Source organism: Pseudorasbora parva, chromosome 23 (assembly GCF_024679245.1).
Source record: "Pseudorasbora parva isolate DD20220531a chromosome 23, ASM2467924v1, whole genome shotgun sequence".
NCBI classification, from domain to species: domain Eukaryota; kingdom Metazoa; phylum Chordata; class Actinopteri; order Cypriniformes; family Gobionidae; genus Pseudorasbora; species Pseudorasbora parva.
In genome coordinates, this window is record NC_090194.1 from 11,932,561 (window position 1) to 11,944,910 (window position 12,350).

At 42.3% G+C, this 12,350-nt stretch overlaps 2 protein-coding genes across 2 annotated transcripts in view; both read right to left on the reverse strand.

Annotated features, from left to right (window-relative positions):
- Positions 1-231: 231 nt before the first annotated feature.
- LOC137062059 (pneumococcal serine-rich repeat protein-like) overlaps positions 232-12,350 on the reverse strand; it is a 52,780-nt gene continuing 40,661 nt past the window's right edge. The window contains exon 12 of the mRNA XM_067432828.1: positions 232-2,240. Coding sequence (XP_067288929.1) covers positions 304-2,240 — 1,937 coding nt within the window. The 3' untranslated portion in view covers positions 232-303. The remainder of the gene's footprint in view (positions 2,241-12,350) is intronic.
- On the reverse strand, positions 2,787-4,746 carry LOC137062062 (secreted protein C-like). The gene is made up of 3 exons (XM_067432831.1): positions 4,633-4,746; positions 4,480-4,532; positions 2,787-4,394 (listed from the first exon to the last, which is right to left on the reverse strand). The coding sequence occupies exons 1-3, from the start codon at positions 4,740-4,742 to the stop codon at positions 2,827-2,829; spliced, it is 1,731 nt and encodes a 576-aa protein (XP_067288932.1). The 5' UTR covers positions 4,743-4,746; the 3' UTR covers positions 2,787-2,826.

Genomic DNA, 12,350 nt, shown 5'->3' on the forward strand with positions numbered 1-12,350 from the left:
AGCTGGTTGTGATTACAGAAGAGTCATGGATTTCACTTGAGTACCTCACGTTTCAAATTGAAGCAGATAGTGGTCAGCAATATTTTAACATAAAAATCAGTTATAGCAATTGCAGATAGTCTCTTTAGTTCCCTTACAATACATTTCAGAGAAAATTTAGTTAACTGGCATTTTCTGTTTACTGTGGTAAACCAAAGATAGAGGGAAAAAAAAGGCACAAGAAAAAAAAGACTGCTTTAAAACATTTATTAGACTTCAATCTGGAAGAAATCACCAAGCATTGTGACAGGTTTCTAGAGTCACTTAGCCCTTGACATAGTAGCGGCTTGAGGAAAAGCTGCGAGATGGTTTAGAAGCAAGGGTATTCTGGTTAAACAGTAAGCCGGAGCTACTCAGGAGCTCAGAAACACTGGATGCTCCTTGTGAAACAGCTACACCTGATGTTTGAGTACGTTCTGACGATGGCCATCTTTGAGACTTCTGGTTTTGGGCCACAACATAAGTTTGAAATTCTTGGCTGGCAAAACCTTGAGGTGAGGATAGTGATTCACTTGGGTGGGAGGATGGAGACCCAGAGGCAGATTGACTTGTGGTACCTTGAGGCTGGATTGATCCACCATAGACTGCACTGCCCTGCAGGTTTGGTAGTTTAGAGGACCCTGACTGGGTGCCATAGCTAGAAGTAAACTGCTTCCGTGAACTCTGGACTGTTGCAGACAATGAGGATGGAGACCCAGGGGCAAGAGAACTTGTGGTACCTTGAGGCTGGAGTGATCCCCCTGACTGCATGCCATAGCTAGAGGTAAACTGCTTCCGTGAACTCTGGACTGTATCAGACAATGAGGATAGAGACCCAGGGGCAAGAGAACTTGTGGTACCTTGAGGCTGGAGTGATCCCCCTGACTGCATGCCATAGCTAGAGGTAAACTGCTTCCGTGAACTCTGGACTGTATCAGACAATGAGGATGGAGACCCAGGGGCAAGATAACTTGTGGTACCTTGAGGCTGGAGTGATCCCCCTGACTGGGTGCCATAGCTAGAAGTAAACTGCTTCCTTGAACTCTGGACTGTATCAGACAATGAGGATGGAGACCCAGGGGCAAGAGAACTTGTGGTACCTTGAGGCTGGAGTAATCCCCCTGACTGGGTGCCATAGCTAGAAATAAACTGCTTCCGTGAAATCTGGACTGTAGCAGACAATGAGGATGGTGACCCAGTGGAAAACAGACTTGTGGTACCTTGAGGCTGGAGTGATCCCCCTGACTGGGTGCCATAGCTAGAAGTAAACTGCTTCCTTGAACTCTGGACTGTAGCAGACAATGAGGATGGTGACCCAGTGGAAAACAGACTTGTGGTACCTTGAGGCTGGAGTGATCCCCCTGACTGGGTGCCATAGCTAGAAGTAAACTGCTTCCTTGAACTCTGGACTGTAGCAGACAATGATGATGGAGACCCAGGGGCAAGAGAACTTGTGGTACCTTGAGGCTGGAGTGATCCCCCAGACTGGGTGCCATAGCTAGAGGTAAAATGCTTCCGTGAACTCTGGACTGTAGCAGACAACGAGGATGGAGACCCAGGGGCAAGAGAACTTGTGGTACCTTGAGGCTGGAGTGATCCCCCAGACTGGGTGCCATAGCTAGAGGTAAACTGCTTCCGTGAACTCTGGACTGTAGCAGACAACGAGGATGGAGACCCAGGGGCAAGATAATTTGTGGTACCTTGAGGCTGAAGTGATCCCCCAGACTGGGTGCCATAGCTAGAAGTAAACTGCTTCCTTGAACTCTGGACTGTATCAGACAATGAGGATGGAGACCCAGGGGCAAGAGAACTTGTGGTACCTTGAGGCTGGAGTGATCCCCCTGACTGGGTGCCATAGCTAGAGGTAAACTGCTTCCGTGAACTTTGGACTGTAGCAGACAATGAGGATGGAGACCCAGGGGCAAGAGAACTTGTGGTACCTTGAGGCTGGATTGATCCACCATAGACTGCACTGCCCTGCAGGTTTAGTAGTTTAGAGGACCCTGACTGGGTGCCATAGCTAGAGGTAAACTGCTTCCGTGAACTCTGGACTGTAGCAGACAACGAGGATGGAGACCCAGGGGCAAGAGAACTTGTGGTACCTTGAGGCTGGAGTGATCCCCCTGACTGGGTGCCATAACTAGAGGTAAACTGCTTCCGTGAACTCTGGACTGTAGCAGACAACGAGGATGGAGACCCAGGGGCAAGAGAACTTGTGGTACCTTGAGGCTGGAGTGATGCCCCTGACTGGGTGCCATAGCTAGTGGTAAACTGCTTCCGGGAACTCTGGACTGTAGCAGACAATGAGGATGGTGACCCAGTGGAAAACAGACTTGTGGTACCTTGAGGCTGGAGTGATCCCCCTGACTGGGTGCCATAGCTAGAGGTAAACTGCTTCCGTGAATTCTGGACTGTTGCAGACAACGAGGATGGAGACCCAGGGGCAAGAGAACTTGTGGTACCTTGAGGCTGGAGTGATGCCCCTGACTGGGTGCCATAGCTAGAGGTAAACTGCTTCCGTGAACTCTGGACTGTAGCAGACAATGAGGATGGTGACCCAGTGGCAAGAGAACTTGTGGTACCTTGAGGCTGGAGTGATGCACCTGACTGGGTGCCATAGCTAGAAGTAAACTGCTTCCTTGAACTCTGGAATGTATCAGACAATGATGATGGAGACCCAGGGGCAAACAGACTTGTGGTACCTTGAGGCTGGATTGATCCACCATAGACTGCACTGCCCTGCAGGTTTAGTAGTTTAGAGGACCCTGACTGGGTGCCATAGCTAGAGGTAAACTGCTTACGGGAACTCTAGACTGTATCAGACAATGATGATGGAGACCCAGGGGCAAACAGACTTGTGGTACCTTGAGGCTTGAGTGATCCCCATGACTGGGTGCCATAGCTAGAGGTAAACTGCTTCCGTGAACTCTGGACTGTAGCAGACAATGATGATGGAGACCCAGGGGCAAACAGACTTGTGGTACCTTGAGGCTTGAGTGATCCCCATGACTGGGTGCCATAGCTAGAGGTAAACTGCTTCCTTGAACTCTGGACTGTAGCAGACAATGATGATGGAGACCCAGGGGCAAACAGACTTGTGGTACCTTGAGGCTTGAGTGATCCCCATGACTGGGTGCCATAGCTAGAGGTAAACTGCTTCTGTGAACTCTGGACTGTAGCAGACTGATTGGCAGCACCTTGGGGTGAGGATAGTAATACACTTGAATAGGAGGATGGAGACCCAGGGGAAGACTGACTTGTGGTACCTTGAGGCTGGACAGAACCACTGGAAGTGCCGTTCCCTTCTTGAGAGGCAAAACCAGTAGAGGCTCCAAACAAAGCACCAGGGCTACTTGTTGGCTGGCTAGAAGAACTTCCAGACAACTCAGGCCCAGAGCTGCCCTGAGAAGTGGAAGCAGAGCCCAGAGTCTGGGTAGACAAAAAGCCGAGAGAGAGACTGCCCTGAGGGTCTAGAGTTGAAGTGGGACCAGTTGACTGTGAATCTTGACTATTAGTAAATGGGCTAGAAACCTCCAAGGGTGAGGGCAAAAGCTGGTTTGAGATTTGGGATTGGGGTGACAAAACTTGAATGGAAGTGCCAGAAGCTCCCAACAAACTGACAGAACTACCCTGAGAGCTAGAGTCATACAGACTGGGGGTACTCTGATCACTGGTAGACTGACTAGAAACAGAAGAACTGAGCTTGTTGTAGGAGTCTGGGGAATAGGGACTCGAGGCACCTTGAGACAGAGACAAATTACTGTAACTGCTTTGACCCTGAGAGAAGGGGGATTGATCAGAGCCTTCTGAAAGTGGTCCAGAGTTACCTTGAGAAATTGAATTGGCACCTGCAGCAGACAAACTGCTGTTAGAGATACTCTCCTGAAGGAACACAGACGAAGTGGCTTGAGTACCAGAAGCTTCCTGGGAGCTGGACATGGACAAACCAGGGGAGCTCAGATTACTAGTGGACAAGCCAGCAGTGCCAAGTCCAACTGGGTAACTAGTACTTTCTCCAGGTCCAGGTAAAGAGACACTGGCAGTATCTGTAATGGTTGATCCAGAGGAGCCCTGGAGTGATGTCAAACTGCCTGCTTGCTGTTCATTTAAGGGTTGAGGCAAGGAAGCTAAACCGGAGCTGCTTGGAGCGGTTTGAGCAGGGGGTGTTGATTCAGGCCAGCTGGAAACATGACCTTTAACAAACTGGAATAAGTTCAACCTTTTCAGGGGTCTGTTAACAAATAAGCTAGAGCCCACTTCTTTAGGCAAATTCCCAGACACAGGGACCTCTGACACAGAAGACTGGACTGCACGAGGTGAGAACATATTTCCAGAAGGTTGACCCCAAGGGTGGTGAGCATTTGAGAAAGCTCCATCTGTGAATTGGACAAAATGCAAGATTTTGTAGAAAAACCTCAGAGATTTAATCCTTGACAAAACAAGAACTAACCCCAACCTTACCTCTAAAACCATAAGAATTACTCAAAAGCAGGAAGTTTATCAACAAGGGTAACCTACAAGCATTTAAAAAAAGAGAAAGCGATATAAATATATACAAATAAAAACAATATTTGTAAAATAGTTCACAAACATTATTTGAATGAATAAACTCACCCTTTACACCCTTGATCCATGGCAAACAAACCAAAAAAACTTGTGAGTAACAGCAAAACTCCAACAGTCACAGTTTCACACCACCATAAAGAGGTTACAAAACCAAGCATACACGTAGCTGAAGAGGAGTATATTTTATAGGCCTTCATCAGTCCAATTAGAGCAAATAACTAATTGAATGAAACATTGTTCACCTGGGAAACTAACCGGCTGTTAAAAGATAATTGAGGATTGTTTTTGAAGGCTCTGATACCCTCTGCTGTTTAAACATTGTTATGCAAAAAAATGTATTCAGACTTTCACTGTGTAATGTCACCTTCTAACCTTCTAAGAGAAGCTTTCCTCATAAACCTTACACAAAATGTGTCTGATCATTTCAGGATGACCTTTATGAATTGTTTAGTTTAATTGTAAAAATGTAATGCAGACTTTGCAAAGAGACAATTCATGATATGGGGCAGATAAGCTTTAGGATTGGGCACATGCAGCAGAACAAAGATCAATTTGTGCTAAATTGGATAGAGTCTAAAATCAATCCTGTACCTTTTCTTATTGTTCGGGTAAGCAAGTAACATGATCATGGATAAGAAAAAATTGTAAAATTTTTAATTATGTTGTTCTGACAAATGAAACTTGTGTTGGGGAGGATTTAATGTCTAAAGCCCTATTCGGACGGGATTAGATTAACATGGGGACGTGGGGGTAAAGTCATTTTACCTCAGGACGTCTGTAATACTAATGGCCAATTCGCACGGGATAAGACATCTCAGTAAAACTAGCAGAAGTGGGAGGAGTAACTCGCTTTACGCACCTCCTTGACGTCATGTGCGTATGACGTTACCGTTATAACGTGAGCAAACACACAACCTGAGCGCCAGTCTGAACTCCGTCTCCAATATATATGTGTGTTTTAATAAACAGTTAGGTCCAGTCTAACGATTCTGATTCGATTATGTTGGTAATAGACACTTTCCTAGAAATGTGTTGTGCCTCTAATAAGTGCTTTTGATCTTCTTTTTGCTTTAAATGATATGCGGAAAATACTGGACATTTTCCACAGATTTGTCCCCCCACCTACAATGCAACCGAATGCTTCAAGCGCCTCCAAGGTCGCAAAATCCGCTTTTTAAAAACTTTTTAACAGGAAATGACGGAGTTTTACCATACATTTTTACAGCGGGTCTATTCGAACGGGATTAGTATTACCCGAGGTCATTTTTCCGGACCTTTTTACAGAAGGTAAAAGTCTCGGTAATCTTCACTGACGTTGTCCGTAATGATTACCGAGATGGCACATTCGGACGGGACTAAAATCACTGAGAACCTCTGGTAATAATTACTTTACCCCCACATCCCCATGTTAAACTAATCCAGTCCGAATAGGGCTTAAGGCTCATGTGAACATTCTACAAAGCAAATATTGGAAGACATCCAGACATCTCAACTGTCAAAGACCACATGGCACGAACATTCTCCTGGAGACGTTGAGAAATCATAGAAGGACTGTCTGTGGAGGATGTAGTCCTTTAAGCCGGGCATACACTGTGCGATTTTCGTCCGATTTCGAGCCGAATTCTGACTCGTGCGACTCTTTTTTGGGTCGGGCCGATTTTCAGGTTTATCGTGCGTCGTTTGTCGCGAGGTGTTCGTGCAGTGTACAGGGGGAAACGAGAGGCGACAAACCTCTCACGATCGGGAATCGGATGGTCGGATGAATTTCTGGCGTGTCAGAAATTCTGCTCGCCCCTCGTGAGGTTATTGCACAGTTGAAGCAAAGCCACGAACTGATTGCCCTATTTCCCCTCACTGCGCCTGCGCCAAAGCAGAAGTTCAACCATTTAATTTTTAAAAGCATTAAGGAAGAAAACGAAAAGAGGGAGATCTTTAATTATCTAGGCAGCTATCAAATAGCAGAAATTAAGTAAACTGTTGTGCCTCCAGTTTGTGTTGTATATATCCAGTGCATCTTATTCATTTAGCTAGTTGATCATTAATTTAGCCTACTTGTTTTACTTTCACATTTTATTTTTATTTTTTTAATATTAATTAATATTTAGCCTAGGCCTACTTAATCTTATGACGGAAAGTGGGAACCGTTGTCCATCTTGACACAATGTCATGTTGCAATGTGTTCTTTTTCTTCATGAACACGAGTCAGTGGATATCACGCAGTTTAAACGCAGTCTCAAACCCAGTCAATTATTCACTACAGAAAGTGAAAGTAAAATCTGACAAGCTTTCGGTACATATTCTCAGACAACGAGAGATAAATGTAATTCAACATACTGATAACGTAGCCTATTTCTTTCTTATTTATTTTCTTAATATTTCTATTTTGGTCCATATTGTGAGAAAAAAATAGAAGAGAAGTAGGCCCATTTTGTGTTAAACAAGTTGTTTTTAGATAAATCTGCTCTTACTTTTCATTGAGACAGACATTATTATTGCAGTGTTCTGACATTATAATCATATAATTATTGACCTATAATTCCTTGTTTAATCGGGCTAAATGTTTTTAAATAGTGAGGAGTAATCTATCTATTATTTTATTATGCAGTGTGTCGATTATGCATTATTGTTGGGGGGAGGGGGCAAATTAATGTAATATCAATTTAATAATAAAAGTAGGCCTACTCTAATAATAATAATAATTTTATACATCAATTCTAAATCCTCTTGATATCAATAGCTGATGCATTTACCTCTCTATAATACACCATGGTCTATCGTCACCACGGGGGTTTTATTGCGCATTTTTCACCCGTACAGTGTGAGCAGTCAAGACGCGCTCGACGGTCGGACCGCACAGTGAGAGCACATCAATCGTGAGCTTTGGCTTTACATCGCATGCGATCTACTCGTACAGTGTGAGTAGGTAACCTTGCTGAAAACGCATAGAAATCGCACAGTGTATGCCCAGCTTTAGTATACATACTTAAGAATGCCTGATGGAGTGAGTATTGAAAACACCTGAATTTTACAGGGAAGCAAACAATTACGATTTTGGAAATTGTGAAATTGAAGACAGACAAATTTCGATTGCTATCATTTATGAAACCTAAGATCATTTTAAGAAATAATATTGCTTTCAGTAGCCGCGTTTCCATTACAGATTTGCCAAAAACTTTTGCGATATTTCTTAAATGTCGATAAAAAACTATTGCGAAATGACAGCGCTTCCATAGCCGCAGTTATGCGACTAAAACGTATTGTCCTCTCGCGATAGGTCATTCTAAAATGATGGTACTTGGTAGCTTTGTATATCATCCACCGCACTATCCATTATTTTTATTGGAAGGAGACATGTGTGTTATCCAAGTATTAATGGCAAGAAAAGCCCCTTAGGTTACTTAAGTGGCACAGATATGAGGTGTGTTTGTGTGTGTGTGTCAGATCTGCTTCAAGGTCTTCATGATAATGTGGCATTTCTGTGTTTAGAATCCAGTATTCCTGTAATTCTATTGTCTTTTATGAGTTTAATAAAGAACTCTGTCTCGTCTTCTCTCCAATCTGTAAAGAATAATCAACTTTTACGCACGCCAGGTTGAGAAAAAAAAAACGTTTCCATTGCAGTTTTGCGAAAATTTCCTTTTTCGAATTGCCTGAAAAACCACCTCATGAGAGCATAAAAACTTTTTTGCAATATATGGGAGTTTTTGCAAAATTGCAGCGTTTCCATTGGGCATATTTTCAATTCGCAATTTCAATTTGCGCAATTTTAAGGGTAATGGAAACGCGACTAGTGATGCACTGAATGTTAATCATGCCTTCACATTCTACATTTTTTTATGAGATTGACCGAATCCATCCTTCACCAAGCAGCTTCTGGATTTCTTCACCAATCCCGGTGACAGGATGCATGTATGCGATCTAATAATAGAATCATAACACACTACTTAAAACAAAAATTAAGATTACCCCAGAAAGAATTGCATTGGTAGCCCACCTCATTACTTACGCACAATATTAATGACACATTGCTGACAAATTCTTAAAGGGGTAGTTCACCCAAAAATGAAAATTACCTCTGTCAAGTAAGGTCAAAAACCCGGCGTGATCATAGATAAATATTTACATAGATGCCTCATTCGACTGATCGACTGAATCGACTGATCGACAGATTCGACTGAGTGTTTATATATAAATATTGACCTAAAGAATTATAAGGAGCACTATACTAATACTGTGTTTGACTCCCTTTCACCTTCAGAACAGCCTTGATTCTACATGGGATTGATTAAACAAGGTACTGAAAGCATTCTTTAGAAATGTTGGCCCATATTGATAGGATAGCAATTTGCAGTTGATGGAGATTTGTGGGATGCACATCCAAGGCACGAAGATGTCCACATCCCAAAGATGCTCTATTGGGTTGAGATCTGGTGACTGTGGGGGCCATTTTAGTACAGTGAACTCATTGTCATGTTTAAGAAGCCAATTTGAAAAGATTCAAGCTTTGTGACATGGTGCACTATCCTGTTAGAAGTAGCCATCAGAGGATAAAGGGATGGACATGATCAGAAACACTGCTAAGGCAGGCCGTGGCATTTAAACAATGCCCAATTGGCACTAAGGGGCCTAAAGTGAAAATATCCCCCACACCATTACACCACTACCACCAGTCTGCACAGTGCAAATTGTAGCCTTTTTTTCCTATTTGTAGTGGAGATGAGCGGTACCTGGTAAGGTTTTCTGCTCTTGTAGCCCATCCGCCTCAAGGTTGTGCGTTTTGTGGCTTCACAAATGCTTTGCTGCATAACTCGGTTGTAACGAGTGGTTATTTAACTCATAGTTGCTCTTCTATCAGCTTGAATCAGTCGGCCCATTCTCCTCTGATCTCTAGCATCAACAAGGCATTTTCGCCCACAGGACTGCCACGTACTGGATGTTTTTCCCTGTTCACACCATTCTTTGTAAACCCTAGAAATGGTTGTGCGTGAAAATCCCAGTAACTGAGCAGATTGTGAAATACTTAGACTGGCCCGTCTGGCACCAACAACCATGCCACACTCAAAATAGCTTAAATCACCTCTCTTTCAAGCAGTTTACCTAGTTTGAAATTAATCTGACATTCAGTTTGTAGTTCAGGAGATTGTCTTTACCAGGACCACACATCTAAATGCATTGAAGCAACTGTGATGTGATTGGTTGATTAGATAATTGCATCGATGAAAAATTGAACAGGTGCTATATTACCTTGCTAATAAATAGCGTTTTCACTATTATTTCGATATTGATATCCACTGCAGAGTTGATGGTTATGGCCCCTTCAAATCAACATTGGACTCTGTTTGGTCCGTTGAGATTTGGTCCAAATTTAGCCCAAGTATGCGCATACGTCTGTTTCAGACCACAATAAATCCATAAATCAAACATCTGCGTTATTTCAGGCAGGCCACGCAGTCAAGCTCCACTATCAGCTGATTGGAAAATTTCCAACCCCGCCCATATTAGCTGATCCAATTCCCATGCACTTAATTGGCAACTCTCAAACAGGATGTTGTACTTAAGTGTTACTTTAGTTCAGTCTGTCTGCTTGCTGCTTCCACTGCATGCTGCTTTGCAACCCACCTCCTCCTTAACTGTGTTTAATTTAATCAGTGTCAATTGTGTCATTGAGGCATTGAGGCATGTTCTGTTCTAAATAGAGGATTTAAGATGCCTTCCTAGCTTGGAAATTTGGGAGGTTGTCCCCAGAAGTTGCTGTTCCCTGTCTTGGCTTTTCATGGAGCTCTTGAAAAGGATGGGTAATTTAGAACAGAGCCATTCAGCCAAATGTGAATGTATTCAAAACACACAATAAAAGATGAACTAAAAGTTTGTCTATTGTAGTGGTGTAACGGATCACACAACTCACGGTTCAGATCACATCACGGATCACAAGTCACGGATTGGATCATTTTTCGGATCAGAAAAAAGGGGGAGGAGGCTATTTTTATTTGCTTTCCATTTACTGTATGAAAAATGTTGGTATTAGCATAACCTATATGATTATGGATTTAACAAATATAAAATAAATAACCAGCGTAATAAATAACATTTTACTCAAACCTGTGATGTGAAAATGGGCCTGAGCATAGATAAAAAAATAAATAAAATAAAAGATTAGGATGTCAACATTCTCAGGGGAGAGAGTAGACCTCTCACGCCTGTTTAACACATTCATTATTTTACTTAAAATTCAAAAGTTGGTATGGCTTGTCATCATTGCAATTCTCTTTGTAGGCCTATACACATTTAAAAAAAAAATAGATATCATGTTTAAACAATACATTTAAACAATGTTTAATTTAATTCACTACTTTATATTTATATAGCCTAGTATAGACTTAGACAATAGACAAAAACAGCCAACTCATTTTATTTCTTTCATTTAAAAAAAAATCTTTTTTAAATAAATCCTGCAGGTCATAAAGAACTTTGTTTTTCCACCTCCAAGAAAGGAATGCTCTCCATTATTTTACTTGTTTACCTAAATCTAAATGCAATTTTCCTTGCTTTACCCAAGGCAAAAAAACATGTGTTGACTTTGAAACAGAGTACACTTTACATTATATGGCACAATTACTAGAGTTTTGCATCAAAACATGTTTGTTTTAATGCAGGCAGTGCACTGTTACTTTAATTCAGCACGTTCAGCACGTTCAGCATAGACTCGGTGCAGAAACGATCGCGGCACTTCGCACTGACGGACCAAAACTGCGTGCAGTGTGAAATCTGTAATCTGTTAACATGGGTACATGTTGTGGAAAAAAACGCACCGCAAACAAACTATGCTGTGTGTGAAACGGGCATCAGCAGGTGTCGCGATAGCCATGCTCGATGTATTGCCACTTTTATACGGCCTTCTCATGCTGCCACAGTAACGTTACCTACATAGTGTTTCAGTTTTGTCCACCACCCTTCTTCCGTCAACATTATATTTCACGGGTAAGCCAAAATGCTCTCATGCGATGTGAATGATGCGGGAAGCTTTTCAAGTTCTTCTGCTCATCCGCTAGCCTTTGTTGTTGACTGATTATGCCTTCACGTGAACACATGCTGCGTGTAGTTTCATTGAAACTCGGCATCGAGTTTAAAGGAACAAAATTACTTAAAAAGTAATATCGGCAAATGAAACTGTCTTTTACTCTGCGATCGCTAAACAATTCAGATTAATCCGCAAGTTAAAAAAGAAAGAAAGAAAAAAAGAGCGCAATAAATCCGCAAGTCACGTGCGTGGCGAACCGTGGATCGTAATACGTTCGGATCAAGGATCAACTGCGATCCTTTGCACCTTGGATAAAAGCAGTACATCATCCAGGAACTTCTCACCTATCCTTTTACAGATAATGAGGTCTTGGATATACTACTCCTTTGACATCGTTTTCACCTACTAGTAGGCATAGTTGAATGCACTATTAGTAGACACATGTCAAAATCTCATGAGAATTAGTACATCGTCCTGGTAATTCTCACCTACATTTTTATGAATAGTGAGGTTTCAGACATAGTTATTTCATATTATTATAAGTCAGTATGTTATTCCCAGATAACAACCACCAAACTGAATAACACACCGATCATCCGGGTACTACAAGCTATCTTGACCGGTACTACTTATATGCGTAACGTGTCACTCTGCTGTTGTTGACTGTCAGCATCTTGTGACTAAAACACTTAACAATTACAATGTTACAATGGAAGAAGACTGCAAGGTGTTCACCCAAAAATTTAAA